The sequence below is a fragment of the Oryzias latipes genome, chromosome 12 (genome assembly GCF_002234675.1).
Source record: "Oryzias latipes chromosome 12, ASM223467v1".
Lineage (NCBI taxonomy): Eukaryota > Metazoa > Chordata > Actinopteri > Beloniformes > Adrianichthyidae > Oryzias > Oryzias latipes.
This window is the reverse complement of record NC_019870.2, coordinates 27,854,088-27,872,212: the sequence shown is the minus strand read 5'-3', so window position 1 is coordinate 27,872,212 and position 18,125 is coordinate 27,854,088. Positions and strand designations below refer to the sequence as shown.

The 18,125-nt window shown below is 41.9% G+C and overlaps 1 protein-coding gene across 2 annotated transcripts in view; it reads right to left on the bottom strand.

Annotated features, from left to right (window-relative positions):
* Positions 1-13,184, bottom strand: part of LOC101174608 (complement component C7) — a 28,089-nt gene extending 14,905 nt beyond the window's left edge. The window contains exons 1-8 of one of the 2 annotated variants that reach the window (XM_004075128.4): positions 13,098-13,184; positions 12,903-12,955; positions 12,750-12,825; positions 3,878-4,019; positions 3,663-3,807; positions 3,446-3,584; positions 1,997-2,125; positions 1,645-1,888 (exon numbers count right to left, since the gene is read on the bottom strand). In XM_004075128.4, coding sequence (XP_004075176.1) covers positions 1,645-1,888; positions 1,997-2,125; positions 3,446-3,584; positions 3,663-3,807; positions 3,878-4,019; positions 12,750-12,825; positions 12,903-12,955; positions 13,098-13,103 — 934 coding nt within the window. In that variant the 5' untranslated portion in view covers positions 13,104-13,184. The remainder of the gene's footprint in view (positions 1-1,644; positions 1,889-1,996; positions 2,126-3,445; positions 3,585-3,662; positions 3,808-3,877; positions 4,020-12,749; positions 12,826-12,902; positions 12,956-13,097) is intronic. The other variant, XM_011482100.3, reaches the window with a different exon arrangement.
* Positions 13,185-18,125: the final 4,941 nt, after the last annotated feature.

Genomic DNA, 18,125 nt, shown 5'->3' with positions numbered 1-18,125 from the left:
TTTCTGCTTTGAGCCCCTGGTTGTTTTTCTTTTGCCTTTCTATTTACCCCTGGGCTATCTTAGATGACCCCCCCTTCCATTGATGTGTTCTCCCTACCATGACAAAGGTGGATAAAGGTGGAAAGATTTCATGTAATCCATGGACACCAGTGAAGATCACAAATCATTGAAGAAAAAAGGTCCAGAGCACTGTCTAGTGGGTCTAGATCAGTGTTTTTCAACCTTTTTTGAGCCACGGCACACTTTAACCCTGAAAAAAATCCCGCGGCACACCAGCAACCAAAAAAAAAAAAAAAGCAAAAATTCATGGTCTGTATTGATCGACAGCCCCCCCCCGCAATCTCACGTGGATTTTTGTGATAATTGTGGCAGAAAAAGCAGGTAGTTGCGGCTGTTGTTTTCTAAGAGATGAACCACCAGCTAAAGATGAACTTTAGCTGGTATTTTTGTTAGAACTGAGCGACTTTATCAGCAGGATTAAGAACAAGGAAGTGAAGACTTTAACCATTTCTGATTGGTCAGACTGATGACATGTGATTAAGCCTTCAAGAATGATTGGCGGAGACAGTTAAAGGGGCGGGACTTTTTCTTACACAGTTATAGCTGCAGCTAAATCGCGGTACCGTGATTCTTATCAAAATGTCTTTAATAGAATTAAATAAACACAAAGAAAAAGTAATTTTAAGATCTTTTATATTCCTAACTACTCAGTGTTTTATCAGGGCCTGTTTGGATGAACACAGAGCTGATTTTCTGGAGATGGAAAATGTTTTTAGATCAGTTAATGAGGGCAATTTCTCCACGGCGCACTTGACCATCTCCCACGGCACACTAGTGTGCCGCGGCACACTGGTTGAAAAACACTGGTCTAGATGACCCAACTACCAACATTAAAGTGCCTAGGATAGCACAAGGGTTACAGCGCGCTGTCAGCAGATGATCACACAATTCAAAATAAAAACAATCAGACGCGAACCCTCGTGCGTCTACGTGAGAAGGCGCTCCAGCACATCCGATTGCACTCTCTGTACAAGACCCGAGTGAGGGAGGAGCGGCTAATGTTTTGATGTGCTTTTGTTTCTGATCATATTATGTAAATACATGCGTGCAAAAAGCTGGGAAATAAAATAAATTCGAACTATAAACAATTTTCACAACTTCGGTTTGGTGCCCCCTTTGGCCATCGCCCCTATGCGACGCATATGCTGCATTCCCACTTATTGCGCCCCTGGGTGGGCGAAAGCGGGCCACAGGTTGCAGGGCCACAATATCCCTCACACTCACACCTAGGGGCAATTAAGATTGATCTATTAACCCAGGAAGCATGTCTTTGGACTTCAGGAGGAAGCTAGAGTTCCAGGAGAAAACCCACAGAAGCAAACTGCACAAAGAAAGGGATTCAAACCAGAGCCTTCCTCCTGTGGGGCCAGAATTCTAACCACGGCGCCACTGTGCAACCCCTTTTGCTACCAAAAGGTTTGAGCGTTTTGTGTTGTGAGCTGAGCTGTCTGGGCCACCATACTCTTGTTTCAGAGGTTTAAAATGTAAAAATCTTCTAAATTCAAGATTGTGTTGTGGGAGAAGGTTCCACAGAGAATCGCTGAGTGTGCGACGTCAATAAAACCTTTTTTTTTTATGTCTTACTGGTTGAAGTGAAAGCGTGCTGGTCCAGCTCCAACAGCCCCTGGTATTCTCCCCCTAGAACCCCCTCTGCCAGGTAGTGGGTGCCGTAGGTCTGCAGCAGCCGGCGGTAGGCGGAGTAGTCGTACGTGAGGGGCAGAGAGGACAAGTCCTTCCAGAAGCTTTCAGAGAGGGGCAGATAGTCTGGGGCAGAGTTCTGAAACTGGGCCAGCGCCACTTTATTCTTTAGGATTATAATTCGGTAGGCCTGAAAGACGAGACACAGGCTGGACAGTGATTCTCAGATACATGCTGCGTCCAGACATGTGGACAGACAGAGATGGGATCTGATCTCTGACGCGAACGCCACGCTGACCTTGCTGTCGCTGAGCTCTTTGTGGAAGCTGCGGCGGTCGTGTCCGATCAGGGCGTTGGACTGGACGTCCTGCATGTAGGACCAGGAGCTTAAATAAGACTCGTCGCTCTCTTCGTTGTCGACCTGGACCTGAACATGAAACACGTCACTCATTTTTTGAGAATTTTTAGAGCTTGGTCACTGTCAGGATTACAAAACTTCATTTGAAATGTAGTTTAAAAAAAAGAGGACAAGATTGTTTGATCCGGTCTCCAAACCACATTTAGAACTTAATAACAACCAATCTAAGCAACAAGACGTTAGCATATAATAATGGATTTTGTTTTTTCAATAACCAGAATTGGCTAATGTTTGTTCTTGGGTCAAGGAACAGCCGAAACATTCCATGTTCATCGAGAAATAAAGAGATAAAACAAAAACCAAAAAGATTTTCTTTGCGTATTTGTGTTTAGATAGGTAAAAGTAGGAACTGACATTCCAATTTTACTTTTTTTATATTTATTTATTCAATACAGGGACGGCGCATGTTAATAAACATTTCTGTCAATATGCCAGAGTTAGCCAAAAGGCTATTTTTCATCTGCAGTCCCTATTGGTAGATGTTAAAAATCACCCTAAAAGTTTGATATTTTACAGCAGATCTACGTCTCCATATGATGCATGGAGCCATGGGTGGAGTCAGGAACGTTGACTCCACCCATTTACTTTACTTTGCTCCGCCCAATTACCCGTTTTCATTTACCCCTGTCTACAAACATGAATGAAGTAAATAATTCACATTGTAATGAGTCTTTTCATTCCAGATATCTTTATATTAAACATTTCCTCAGAGTAACAATCTCACGCACAAGAAACTCGGCAGACGTTTTTTCTAAGGGGTCATAATTTTGGGCAGCAAACCCGAGGCTGGTCCTGGCCAGCGATAAATTGCACAAAGTCTTCAAATTCGTTTTGCTGTAGTTAATAAAATTATAGAACAAGAAAAAGCCTCAACAGATCCTGGTCCAGGCTTCCAGAAAGAAAACTTTGCTGTTTAAAGAGACAAACCCTGGTTGAAGGCAGCATCAGTTTAATGCCAAAACGTTTCTGAATTCAAGTAGTCCTACCTGTCAACTACATTTCAATTGTTGCTTCTGATTGTATGATTGTTTCAAACCACAGAATTTTGAATCAGGAAGAAAGTCCTCTTTTATTCCTACAAGAGCAGTGATGTGGCTGACCAAAAAAAGAAAAATCCCAGACAGGCCCCCATCTTTTTTAAGTCTGTTTAAAAGCTAAAAACTGGTATTCATTCATGGGCTGGATTCTGTTTTGTGTTGAAATCCAGCTAGTTATTTACTCACTGCAATCTTTCTTGAATGCTTGCACTTCTCCGCAATGTCGTTTATTTAAGGATTAACCCCAGAAAAGTGTGCTTAAAACAGTCAAATTTTCCATCTGTTTGCTTACCTCAAAGTTGTACCTGAGGATGTTCTGCGGCAGTCGGTAGGTCACCTTGTGGTCGCCGCTGAAGACCTTTCTGCACTGCCCCCCAAAGCTCAGAGTGTTGATGACTCCTGCTTTGAACGTGTCCGTCAGCACGTCGTACCTTTAACACATCAACGTTAAAGCCTCTCAGTTCCTGCCTCTTCCATGTGGTACCAGGTCTTTGCCGTCCAATGCTCACCCTCTGCCTGTGAAGTCAGAGTTGGGGGGCGTTTTATGCAGGTCGCACGAATAGTGGCTGTCGTCACGTCCACAGTTTCTCTCATCCAGGCCGTCCTCACAGTCCTGGTCTCCGTTACACACCAGCAACTGGCTTATGCACTGACCTGCATCGCAATTCAGGAATCTAAGCAACAATTTTGGACTTTTTGAAGATAAGATTTGACTTGCAGCTACCAGAGGTGCAGCGAAATCTGCCTCCACAGCCCGTTTCCAGGGGGCACGCCCTCTGTGGGGCGCATGACTGTCTTTCAGTGGCTTCTCCTGAACACGGTGTCCCATCAAACTGAGCAAACACCTCAACGTGGCGCGTTCGCACCTGAAAAAGAGGCAACAGAAAGAAAGGAAAACAATCAATAATGTGCTGCAAATGTAATAAAACACAACTTCTTTTGGTTTTCTCCTCGCCATCAGGTATTCCACGTCTTACCAGTGAGATGTGTTGAGGTTCCGTATCTCCTATGGAGTCTGATTTATAACTTTGAGAACTAAAATGATCAGACCGCTGAGTTTGCAGCATTGGTACAGATTTCTGTCCATGTTTCATCCGCTCCTCTGTCCCCAAAACTATAAAGAAATCTGGATCATGTACCACGGTTCGTACATCCAGGGCTGAGGTAGGTCATCTGACTGCCTCACTTCTTATCAGGAAATCTACTAATTAAGCAAGTTTAACTTCAGAAAATGTTAAAAGTTATTTAAATCAGTTTTGGAAAAAGTCAACTCAGTGGTTAAAAGTTATTTAAATCAGTTTTGGAAAAAGTCAACTCAGTGGTGAATAGATGTTACTTTTCATCAACAAAGGGGTCAGGTGAGGTATACGCCCCCCAGACAAAAGGCTACTTCATACTGACATAGGAGGGATTCTTTGTAGCACAAACTTCTTATAAAATGCTGCAGTGTTTTGTATACTGTATGTGTTCATTTGTTAATAACAAAGGATCAAGGAGAATGGATAACACAACAAAACAGTAAAAAAAAAGCCTCTCAAGAGAACATGTCTTGATACAACCATGATAAGCAGAAAAGCACCTCTGCATGCAGAATCCAATGGCATTCGACCACAGGAGACCTCAGAGGGGGCTGGGGCACTTTTGTCACTAGAGCTATGGCTTGTTGAGTCTCCAATATGTCAGGTCAGAATACGGCATAGACTACATAAAGGGTCCGGCAGGTGGTGGAGGTGGACGTTTTATCACTGCCAACAATAAACCATGATAGAAAATCCCTTTTTCACAAACAGCCTCATAGTTCCTGATTTTTCTGCTATTATAAAAGACGTCTTTAATTAGAAAATATCTCTTGCGTTTACTTGAGTAAAAACTTTATATATTTAAGCGTAATAAACATGTCAGCAAAAAGAAAATCAAGATGGGGCAAACACAACAGCGTCAAATGGCTAGACCCCCGACTCTCTTAAATCAGGTTTTCACTTCCATGCTCGCGGCCACGTTTAGAGGATAAGATGCAAAAGAGAGTTTATCTGGCAGTGAATCCCCATTGAGAACAAGAATCACATTGGCTGTAACCATTGACTTTAACTGTCAGGAACTGGAGGTGTACGAGCCAAAGTGCAGGCAACTGGCCTTGGAGGCAGAAACGTAAAGATTTAATAAAGAAACTTAAACAGTACAGAAACTGTGGAGAAACAGAAAGTGAATAAAGCAGAGGACCTGGCAATGCAGAACTGAAAACCAGTTACCAGCTCATTTTTGTTAGCTGGTTGACAGCTGGGACAGTTGTCCTATGAAGACCCAGGACACGCTGGAGAGACGCCTCCGTGCCCCCCCAGAGGAGCTGGAGAAAGTGGCCGGGGCGAGGGAAATCTGGGCATCTTTGATATCATCTTAGACTGCTGCCCCGGTCCCAGATAAGAAGAGGAGGATGGATGGATGGATGGATGGATGGATGGATGGATGGATGGATGGATGGATGGATGGATGGATGGATGGATGGATGGATGGATGGATGGATGGATGGATGGATGATAGATAGATAGATAATTTCCATGTTGTTCAAAAGACAGAAAAACGGTGCTCTCGCTGCCCTTTTCTGACTTTGAGCCCCAGCCCCTCTAAAATCCTTTGCACATACCTGGTTCTGCTACAGCTCTGCAGTGACTGACGTTTTCACATCAGAGTGTACAAAGATGTTTCAAATGATTAGAGCTGTGATCATCTGAAGAAGCAAAGAAGGCCTCATCAAATTCAGTGATCCTGTCCGATAACCAACAGCTGTGTGAGTTCCTGACCCAAAACTGTCTCATGACAACCACATAAAAATAAAAACGCTTGAAATAGCAAATATGTTCTGTTCCTAAAAGAGGAATGTTCCTGTGCGGGTCATAAAAAAACTAAATGGCCCAGTTTTACTGGAGATAACTTTGCTTCCTTTGCCAGGACAAATACACATCCCTGACAGCTTTGACCTTTGAGAGCAGAGACCTGGAGATTGTTTTGTCAGCTGCTCAGCTTTCACTGAACTGTGTTTTTTTTTTTTTTAGGTAATACACTCCACAAGTATAGACTGCAGGATTCAAACCAGGCTCATAGATCATCCCACCAAAAGCAGCCTATATGTTCACATGCATCATGCGTCACTGAAATCCGTTTTAACGACAAAACGGTGAATACCTTTAGTTTTTAGATACAAATCTTCTTTTTATCACTTTTCACAGCAAAACCTGGTCTAAAAAGTATATAATAAGGTCTTCCTGAACTATTCTGAGTATAACCAACAAACAGGCCTTTCATGTCTTTTAGAAACATCCATTCGTCCACAGAACCTGCGGAATCCCTTCTGGGGTAATGGGGTTGCTGGAGCCTATCCGAGCCACTGTCGGTGAAGGCGGGGTTCACACTGAACAGGTCAGCGTCAGCTGCAGGTCCACACACTCACACCTAGGGGCAATTTAGAGACCCCAATTGACCTATGAAGCATGTTTTTGGACTGTGGGAGGAAGCTGGAGAGAAGCCGCACATGCACGAGGAGAACGTGCAAAATCCACGCAGATAGGACCCAACAGGAATTCAGGAGAGAAACACATTAAAGCCTTAGGGAGCTTTCCCCTGGTCCACACTGAGATGAAGTCACATTAACAAAGATGAATGGATTCATGCATTAAAAAGAGCCACAAATGTAACAACAGTAATCTGATAACAAGAACTGAAACAAGTAAATCTGGCTGATTGACCTTCTTGGCATGGCCTTCATCTGTAACTGGAATCCAAAAACCCCTGCTGTCGGCTACATGTTTCCAGTTTTTAGAACAGTTTTTGCATTGCTGTCCATAAATTTCTGTTATCTGTAAACCTCTGGTTTCATTTGTTAAAGACATCAGTGTTGACAGAGTTCCTGAAGCTTTTAGGGCTTCTGCTTTGCTTCATTCAATTTGTATGGACAGGAAATACACTGACCAAAAATATAAACGCAACACTTTTGTTATTGCTCCCATTTTTTATGGTATGATCTCAAAGATGTGAAACATTTTCCACATACACAAAATAACCAGTTCTCTGAAATATTGTTCACAAATCTGTCTATATCTGTGATAGTGAGCACTTCTCCTTTACCAAGACAATCCATCCCACCTCACAGGTGTGCCATATCAACATGCTGATTAGACAGCATGATTATTACACAGGTGTGCCTTAGACTGGCCACAAGAAAAGGCCACTCTGAAACCTTCGGTTGTATCACACAGCACAATGCCACAGATGTCGCAAGTTTTGAGGGAGCGTGCAATTGGCATGCTGATAGCAGGAATGTCCACCAGAGCTGTTGCTAGGGAATTGAATGTCCATTTCTCCACCATAAGCCGTCTCCAAAGGCGTTTCCGAGAATTTGGCAGCACATCCAACCGGCCTCACAACCGCATACCACGTGTAACCACACCAGCCCAAGACCTCCACATCCAGCATGTCCACCTCCAAGATGGTCTGAGACCAGCCACTCGGACAGCTGCTGAAACAAACGGTTTGCATAACCAAAGAATTTCTGCACATACTATCAGAAACCGTCTCAGGGAAGCTCATTTGCATGCTCGTCGTCCCCATCGAGGTCTCGACCTCACTCCAGTTCGTCGTCGTAACCGACTTGAGTGGGCAAATGCTCACATGCGATGGCGTCTGGCACGTTGGAGAGGTGTTCTCTTCACGGATGAATCCCGGTTTACACTGTTCAGGGCAGATGGCAGACAGCGTGTGTGGCGTCGTGTGGGTGAGCGGTTTTCTGATGTCAATGTTGTGGATCGAGTAGCCCATGGTGGTGGTGGGGTTATGGTATGGGCAGGCATACAGTATGTTATGGGCGAAGAACACAGGTGCATTTCATTGATGACATTTTGAATGCACAGAGATACCGTGACGAGATCCTGGGGCCCATTGTTGTGCCGTACATCCAACAACATCACCTCATGTTCCAGCATGATAATGCACGGCCCCATGTTGCAAGGATCTGTACACAATCCTTGGAAGCTGAAAACATCCCAGTTCTTGCATGCCCAGCATACTCAACGGACATGTCACCCATTGAGCATGTTTGGGATGCTCTGGATCGGAGTATACGACAGTGTGTTCCAGTTCCTGCCAATATCCACTCCATGCGAAGGAGATGTGTCGCACTTCATGAGGCAAATGGTGGTCACACCAGATACTGACTGGTTGTCTGAGTCCCCTGACCCCCTCAATAAAACAAAACTGAAGATTTCAGAGTGGCCTTTTCTTGTGGCCAGTCTAAGGCACACCTGTGCAATAATCATGCTGTCTAATCAGCATGTTGATATGGCACACCTGTGAGGTGGGATGAATTGTCTTGGCAAAGGAGAAGTGCTCACTATCACAGATTTAGAAAGGTTGGTGAACAATATTTCAGAGAACTGGTTATTTTGTGTATGTGGAAAATGTTTCACATCTTTGAGTTCATACCATAAAAAATGGGAGCAATAACAAAAGTGTTGCGTTTATGTTTTTGGTCAGTGTAATTACTGGCTTTCACTCAACCATTAACTTCCCTTCCATTTCCACTTTTGTGGTTGTTTTACACAAACAGTATATTTCTTTTTAAACATTTGATAGCCTATATTGTGCTTGTCGGGGTAAACTATATCCATATTTTCACATTCGATATCTCAGCAATTGGGAGTGTCTCCACCCGGGCCAGACATGCCCTTGTCAACTGCAAAAACTTACCTTAAATAATTCATCACTAAAGAGCTCTCACACCTGCATCTTAGTTTGGTCAGATTCCACTCCAGTTCCAAAATCCAAACCAAACACACTGGACTAATAATGAATTGAGAATATCTTGTATGTCGAATGATGATTGTTGGTTCCAGGTTAACTTTAAGAGCTTTATTTATACTGTATGTGTTTGGCATGTTAAGTTTATTGAAATACTCAATTGAAATACCGATGGCTTTAAACTTATGCCATCTATCAGACAACTACCCGGCAAAATAAACAGAAAGCAAAGTAGATGAATGATTGAGTTGATTCCATGACTTTTGAAAAACTAGATTGATCGAGTCGGGCAGAAGCTGAAGGAAGCCAAAAGACATACAACACATATTTGATACTATATTACCTTTGCCACATAAAAGACGATGTTTAATGAAGTAGGAGTTTTCTATGCAGCCCTTTTCTGACCCGGAATTAGGACAAATTGATCTCTGAGGCTCCGCCTTTTGCTCCTTGTGGGTGCCGCCCATTTCCTGACGTCCACCTAGAGCCAGCCACGGCAGGTCTGCGTGTTGCTGACGAAAACAAACAAACATCCAAACTTTTGCAGAGATGGATGTGCACATAAGATGAAACCATTTAGCCGATCACCACTAGCTCCATTGAGAAAGTGGGTGTGTCTGTTAGCCTGGGGGCGGGGCAAGCAGCACAGACTTCCTGGAAGGGGCTGTTCTTCACTTTGTGACATCACAATGTGAGGACCAACTTGTTTACGTGGATTGGGAGGGGCAGGTGCTTAGAGAGCAGGTTTTTAAAGGGAATACTCGTAACCGTGTAAATGGATCAAAAAAACGCTTTGGGGTTGTTTTTCATGAGGAAAGAACATTATAACACACCTAAAAATTCCAAAAAGGTGATTTTTGAATGATAAAGGCCCTTTAAATTTAGAGTATCTGGGGACAGAGGCGGACTTCCAATTGGGAAAAGGTAGTATGGGGCCCCCAACTCTATAGGGGCCCTGAGTTGAAGACTTAATAAAAGTGTCTAAAATAAATGTTACCCACACCATTATTTAACTCTGTCATGAAAAAACACCTCAAATCACTGAACTGGCATAAGATTGATCACGTCCTCCCCGTCCCTCTGCAGCAATGGTATATTCCATCCATCAGCAACTCCAGAGATTCCCAAGTTAGCGATCAGAGGCAGCTCCTGCCGACTGGGCAATTTGCTGCTCAATAGGGCAGTTTTTATTCTGAATTTGGGGCAAAATTTGCGTAGGTGGATGAACATAATTTGAGCGGATTTAGGATCGATTCTGGAGCTTTTAGTTCCTGGTTGAAATACTTTTCAAACAGGGAAGTGCGGTTTTGGGGAGAGGCAGGTGACAGGCAGTGCTTCACCTGTCGTCTTCCTCACCTGCTGTCATGACATGTAAAGCCTACTGATGCTAAAATAAATGTGTTCATACTAACCTGTTCCATAAATGCAATGTATAAGTTTAATTCTAATCATTTCTATCCTCAAAATCGCTGATTTTTGCATATTTCCTGTTTAATTTTAGCATGGTGCTGCAAGCTCTGCCGCATGAGAGATTACTCAATCCTGAGTGAAGTCGGATTGATTGTTGCTTTCGTTTTCTCAGCATATGCTACTAATGTTGAGTTTATTATGACTATTTTACATTTAGACATTTTTATTCCATGTGCTCCCTTTCTATACAATGTTTTTCACTTCAGATCTGACGTGAGGCTGCGTTGAAAAGACAGAATGAGGCAGAAAAACTACTAAGCTTTTTCTAATATTACTATAAAAACAAGAGCTCATTTGTTTAGTGAATGCAGGTTTTTGGGAGGATTTTTACTGTTGGTTTTGTGCAAAATTCCTTTTAATACACAAAACAAAAAGTTCTTTTTGGCATTATCTCAGGTGAATGTTTCATTTATTGCTTGGAAATTTTATATTCACAAGAACAGGTTTTCAAAATATAAAACTCCTCTTTATTTTTTTTCACAAGGAGATTTGTTTATGTTTTAATAATTTTAAAATACAAGAACGATTTCCGCTTTTGTTCGTGATAGGCTAATAAGTTAAACTAGAACTTCTATAGTGTATAATCATTTGTGTTTTTCACTTTCATTTTTTAAATATTTCAGCAAAACATCAGTGGTTGCTAGTAAAATTCAATAGAAGTCCATTATTTCATGTTTTTCTCTGATGGCTGCAAAAATGGTGATTTGCAATATCACTAAAAATGTGATAAAGTTGAATTTTCAATCAAATCAGGAAGTAATAAATCATGGTTGATTAATTACTGCTAATTAATCACTGATTAAAATTTTGGGTTGTTTTTTTTTGGTGGGTCTGGTGGTTTTTTCTTTTAGATGACTATCTGTCAGAGATTAAATGATAATTCAAAGCAATTTTTAAAAAGTGGTCAAATGAAGCAAAGTCATCTGAGGGGTTGTGGAAAGAAGAAAAGGCAAAAGAAAGCCAGACATTTGTTGCCAAGCTTCCAAAATTGCTGGAGGACAGAAAACAAAAGGAAAATCAAGAACGGAACAGAAAACTCTAACAAAAAAATCTGTTTCTTTTGTTCACTTTAGTAAAACCTGAACACATAAAGAAAAGACATCAAAATTGTGTTCCTACTAGGAAGTGAGGGATTAACAAATGAGTGCATTTAATTAATGTAATGTTTTTCCAAGTAAAAAGGATGAATCTATCTAAATACCCAGGCTGTGTCCCACCAAAGTGGGGTAGCCTAGACAGGGCACACATTCTTAACTCCCTTCTTCTCTTCCCCAAACCCTCCTCCTTCAGTGTGTGTGCGTGTGTGTGTGTGTGTGGGTGTGTGTGTGTGACTGGTCTAAAAGGATGAATATAAAATAAAATACATTTCTTTCTCATTTAAATTTGATTTCAGTTTTTAAATTCTTATCAAATCATTTGGTAGGTTTTACCCGATAGCTAAGGATTTTTAAACAAATAATTATCAATTCATACTACAACCAGAAAGGGCCCCATGTTGTTGTTGGCCTGTGGCCCCCAAACTGCGAAGTCCGGCACTGTCCGGGGAGAAATCTCAATTACATTTACATTTAGGCTGCCATTTTTGGATTGAGAAAACACACACTGCTGTTCACGTGATCACTTCTATAATCTGATGAATCACGAAATCAGATTAAACTTTTCAGTGTTCACATAAGAACATGAATGCAAGGACACAATTTACATCGCACATTTCACACAGTTCATGTTTTTCTTTTAACATACTCTTCTGAAAGCGCCTCAACGTAGCAGAATCTCAATAAATGTCCTTTAAATCATGTGTGATTGAGAAAAATGGATCAAAATTCATTTAACTCTGTTAGTACAACTGCTGAAGAACCCAAAGTTACTTTCAGTGTTTTGGCACAAATTCCAGAGGTGAAGGACCTCCATGTCTGATTTTCATCTTAGTGAGGTTTACGATCAGATGATCCTCCAGAAGAGGAAGTTTCACAAAGTGGGCTTTTATACTGAGTTGCTCCTGGTCAGAATGGGCCGAGCATACCAATGATGTTCACACCTTTATCTGGTTTGGTTTGCTTTCACAAAATATGAGAGTACCAGACCGCCTGAAAACAAAAACCAAAGTTCCAGCTGCTCCCAGCCAGGACAAGAAAAAACTAGATGAAGAGAACCAGTGAGCTCACTGACCGTCAGTGGGCCTGGATGGCCTTGACCCTCGCTCTCAAGCGGACCCGAGTGTGTTTGATCCAAGCCAGAATTCAGAAGACCTTTCAGACCTGCCCAATGAAATGGACTATGCAAAGAAACCAGCACTGGTGCTGGTCAAAGCTGTTGGTGTGAACGCACTCTTAGAGTACCTTAGTCTTGGTGCAGCCGTCACAGTCAGACCAGCTTCCATACTGACCCCATCTGCAGTTCACGGGCCGCTCACCGCTGGGGGGGGCAAAGAATCTGGTATAATCTCTGAGAATTAAAACACACGGTGAACATACTGCAGCAAACAGGCTTACCACACTGGTGACGCCAATGCAAGTGTCAAAACCAAAGCACGGGCCAAACTCTGCTGTGGAGGAAAAAGAGGAGTTCACTCAGTCTTCTCATTTCTGCTTCTATTGCCATCACAAAAACAGCAGCCTCTCAGTCCTTTCATCATCTACGTCTGTCAAGATCCAAGTTCTGGTGTTTGCTGAGTTGGGGGAGGTTACCTTCATGGTTCAGCCTTCTCGTCTGGACCAGCTCTGGGGGGCACAGGGACATTAAATCCTCTGGGAGGGGACAGGAGAGAGGGAAGGGTTTCTGAACAGACCCCACAGCTTAGGCATTCCCTTTATGACCTAATAAAATCAGAAGAACCTGATTAAGCCCCTCCTGTCCCCCCACCCCCTCTGCCACAGGCGGCTATCCAATGTTAGCATGTTTGTTTTGTCTGAAACGAACAGGGCTGCACAGTTACGTCACAGAGTTTGTTCTGGATCTGACGCTGAATGACCTTAAAGTCCAAAAAATTCCAGATTTGTACATTTGAGCACAAATGTTTCAAGTGCAAAATGTTCTGAAATTTCCCAAACATCTTTTTTTCCAACTAACATTGTGTAAAAAGACTTCTGTATTTGTATCCTTATGTTTCTACCTTTCTAAAATCCAAATGTTCTGGAGCTTTCTGACACAAATCTTTCAAATTTTCACCTTTCTACTCCTTTTTTTAACATTTATCTCACTTGTACTGACTGAAAATGAATAGAAAATCAAAGTTTTTCAAAACTCTGTGGTCTTTAGGAGCAGAGAAATTTGGATAATCCCTGGATTATCCAAATGTTGAGCAATTCAGGAGTTTTTATTCCATCTAATTTTCTCCTCTGCATTCCCCTGGTTCACACCAACCAACCTCATCTCCTCCTTCTCTACGTCCATGAACCTCCTCTTTGGTAGCTCCAACCTCATCATCCTTTCACCAACATCATCACTGTTCCTCCTCTCAGCGTGTCCAAGTCTGCTTCTTTTTTCTCCAGAACATCTTCCATGATCTGTTCCTCTGATGGATTCATTCCTGATCCATCCTGGTCAGTCCGTCAGCATCTTGATCTCTGCCTCCTGTCTCTACATCAGAACCTCTAAATCATCACCATGGCGGCTCTCACCACAGTCTTCTCTGCCTTTCCTTTCATTCTTGATGACACTCTTTAGTCACACATCACACCTGAAACCTTGCTCCACCCGTTCCAACCTGCTTCCATACACCTCTTTGCCTCTCTTCCACACTCTCTGTTGATCTGGACCATTGAAGTATTTTTATTAACAAGATTACTAACATTAGGTCCCAGATAACCAATACCAGATCTTGGTCACCTCTTGTTCTGCAAACTCCACCTGCGAGGCCCACAGTGGTCTTTGAAGTTTTTCCGACAATCTCCTTCAACACTGTTTCTGAAACCATCCCATTGCTCTCTGGACATTGTGCCAGTTAAATTTTTTTAAAGAAATATGGATCCATTAGCTCCCACATTCTGTTCCTAATGAACACATCTCTTTTAACTGGCACAGTCCCAGATGATTTTAAGGCTAATATGATTCAGCCACTTTTGGAAAAAAACCCTGTCTGGACCCAAGTTGCTTAGAGCATTACAGACCAATTTCAAAATTGCCTTTTTTGGCTAAGATTCTGGAAAAGCTAGTGGCCGAGCAGGTAATTCCTTTTTTAATAACAATGGACAATTTGAGAACTTTCATACTGGTTTTAAGGCCAACCACGGCACCAAAACAGCCTTGCTGAGAGTAATGAATGACCTTTTAATCGCTGCGGACTCTGGAAAATCATCTATTTTAATTCTTTTAGATCTCAGTGCAGCATTTGATACAGTTGACCACTCAATTTTCTGAAATCTTGTGTTGGTTTTTCTGGCACAGTTCTTAACTGTTTTTTTACTTAGCTGACAGGTTTTTTAACATTTTATTGGCAAGTCTTGCTCATCTAAGGTGAAAAAAACATATGGCGTTTCCCAGGGTTCCGTATTGGGACCTCTGTTATTTTCAATTTACATACTACCACTGGGGGGGGGGATACGCTGACATAACCTCAATTTTCCTTTTTATGCCGATGACACTCAACTATACTTGTCCTTTAAACCTGATCACCTTGGTCTTTTCAAAAATCTGAATAGCTGTATTGCCAAAATTAAAACCTGGATGGCTCCTGCAGTTGAATATGAGTGTATAAACTCCAGTTAGTCCAAAAGGCTACCGCCAGATTCCTAACAAAAACCAGAAGGAGAGATCACATTACTCCAGTTTTAGCGTCTCTGCACTGGCTCCCAGTCCGTTTTAGAATAGATTTTAAGATTTTAATGATTGCTTTTAAAACACACTGTGGTCTGGCAGACCACAGTGTGTTCTTCAGCAAAAGGCTTTCTAACAATCCCACAATCCAGATTGAACACCAAGGGAGACAGGACCTTTGCTATAAGAGCCCCAACACTCTGGAATAGTCTCCCAGACAAGATCAGGCTCACTGAATCCCTACCAGTATTTAAATCTCTTTTAAAAATTTACCTTTATTGGCGTGCTTTTAAATATTTTGTTGGTTCTTAAATTTAAACTTGTGATATTATTAATTTTAGTGATTTGATTGCATTTAACTGCTGTCACTGTTTTGAGTGTGTGTTGTTTTATTTTGTCATACTGTGTACTGTTTTTAATCCTGGTCTTTTGTCTTATGTTAATCGTACAGCATAATCTTGATTTCGAAAAGTGCTATATAAATAAAGGTTATTATTATAATTAAAGTCCTCCACCTTTTTCACCTCTGCTTTCTGTCACCTTGCTGTTCCTCGTCAGTTCCCCTCATTCACACACAGATACTCTAAATGCAGATGACTTTTATTAATCTCTTCCAGATCAAAGCTCCACCTCTCTAGATGTTCTTCCACCTGCTTCCTCCTCTCACATCAGATCAGTGTCATCTGCAAACATCCTGATCCACAGAGGTTCCTGTCTGACCTCATCTGTCAGTCAGTCCATCCCCACAGCAAACAAGAAGGAGCTCAAAGCTGATCCTTGGTGCAGTCCCACCTTCAACTCCTCTGTCACACCTTCAGAACATCTCCCCACTGTCTTCCAGCCCTCCACCATGTCCTGAGCATCTCCAACGTTCTTCTAGGTCACTCCAGACGTCCTCATCCAAACCACAGCTCCTCTCTCTGGATGTTGTCGCAGACTTTCTCTACATCTACAAAGACTCAACGCAGATCCGTCTGACCTTCTCTGCCCTCAACATCCTCAAAACAAATATTGCTTCTGTGGTTCTCTTTCTCTGCATGGAACCAAACTGTTGGTCACAAATCTTCTGATCTCAGTCTAGTTTATTCCCCAAAGTCAACCAGTGGATGTCTGGACTTCTTTATCACAGTTAACAACACCTCATAGTTAGACGCTGTCGGCATCTAGTGGACAGATCCTACCCTTTTTTTTCCTTTCATGTTTAAAATGTTGATCATTTTTCACCATCAGATAAAACCTCTGACTTAAAAACAGTTCTTGATCCTGGCTGCCGTGGTATTTATGGTTTCTCAAATATCTGTAATGGTTTATTTAGACAAAAAAGAAAAACAATAAAAACCATTCTCTCTTTGTTTCATGAAAAACTCAAACCCTTACTGGTTTCTCTGTTTACTGCCTAATGCTCATCCATCATGTGACACGGCAAATCTAAATCTATCACCCCCTTTTTTAAGTTGTGTATTGTTTACTTTGCTGTGACGCGGAAATGTAATTTGAGAAAATTGTCTTTCAATCAAATCATGGTTTTGTTGCTATTCACAAATTTTAAAGACATGAAAAAATTTTCTTCATCAGAAACATCAAGTAAAGACTTATTTAGACATGGATATCAGCCAAACTCCTCAATCTCTTACAGATTCATGATTGAGGTCATGGTTCAGTTTATGCTTTAATTCTATTCATCAATACATTCATTCTTTTTCAGATTATTAAAAAAGGTTTTGCATTGTGTGTAGTATAAACTAAGGCAAAATTCATAATTAAATTGTTAAAAGCAGTTTTCTAAGTCTGAAACGACTTCAATGGAAAAGAATTTAAACCACCATTGCTTCATGTAAGATAACAAAAATATGAAGTGATTGTTAGGTTTTTTTCTCGGTTGCCTGAATTCCAAGATTTTTGTCCAAATAACTGTGTACTGTTATTAAAAAATCATCACTAGCATTTTTGGCAAATGTTTTTTATTTGAACAGTAAATATTTTATTCTGCAGTCAGATGTTTACTCTGGTTTGATTTCCACCTTGTTACCCGGCTGTGACCAACACAAGTCTGTCTGGCTCTTGACTTTAACCCAGCAGGTCCTGCAGTAGATTGACCCGATTTTCTGAGCATCCTTGTCCTCCTGCTGCACATTACCTGCATAAGGTGTGTTCAGTCGATCCAAACTTCGGATCATCTGACTCAGCCTATCAGCACAGAGCAGAACTAGATCCCCACCTTTCATAGGAGCGCCGAGCAAACAACACTAGCTACAGAGGAAATCCCAGTTTTGACTTTGAAGCAATAAAGAAAACCAACAGTATAAATATAAACTCAAAGTAAAAAGATACGTTGGTCCACGGGTGTCAAATGAAGAGGGGGAAGGGGAGGTTGGGGGCCCAGGGGATCTGTTTGAATCCATGATCCTCAGGTAACGTTTTCCACGAGGAAAAGGAAGGTGCAGCTGCTTGGTAACACAAGCAAGCTGGTTTCTGTTCTTTTAACTTTGCTGCACCTGAGAGTCTGAGACGGTGACCATCGGCAGTTTGACTGATGACGGACATGCAGCAGTGACCAGGTACTGAAGCGTGACTTCAACCCATCAAAACGGAATGTTTTACACAGTTAAAAGGAAACGCAAAGTTATTTGCATGTTTAAACAAAAGAAGAAACTTCTAACCAACACCTCCTCGCAGCCACTACAGTGAAACCTCCAAATACTCCCACATGAACCGGTTACCGAAGACAGAGAAAAGTTCAATCCAGTTTCAGCAGCAGAAGCTTTAGAAGAGGAAGTCAGCTTCAGCCACACAGACACAGTTTTGGGCCACAGACCTCCTGATGGGACTGATCGGACAGAGGGCATTCTGGGAAACAGAGTGAAGGAGCAGTCCCAGCTGCTTTGCAGCTTCAGAGGAACGTGCACTGACTGGTCTTTGCTCTTCATCACAGGAACTTCCCGTTTACCCGCAAATGCAAA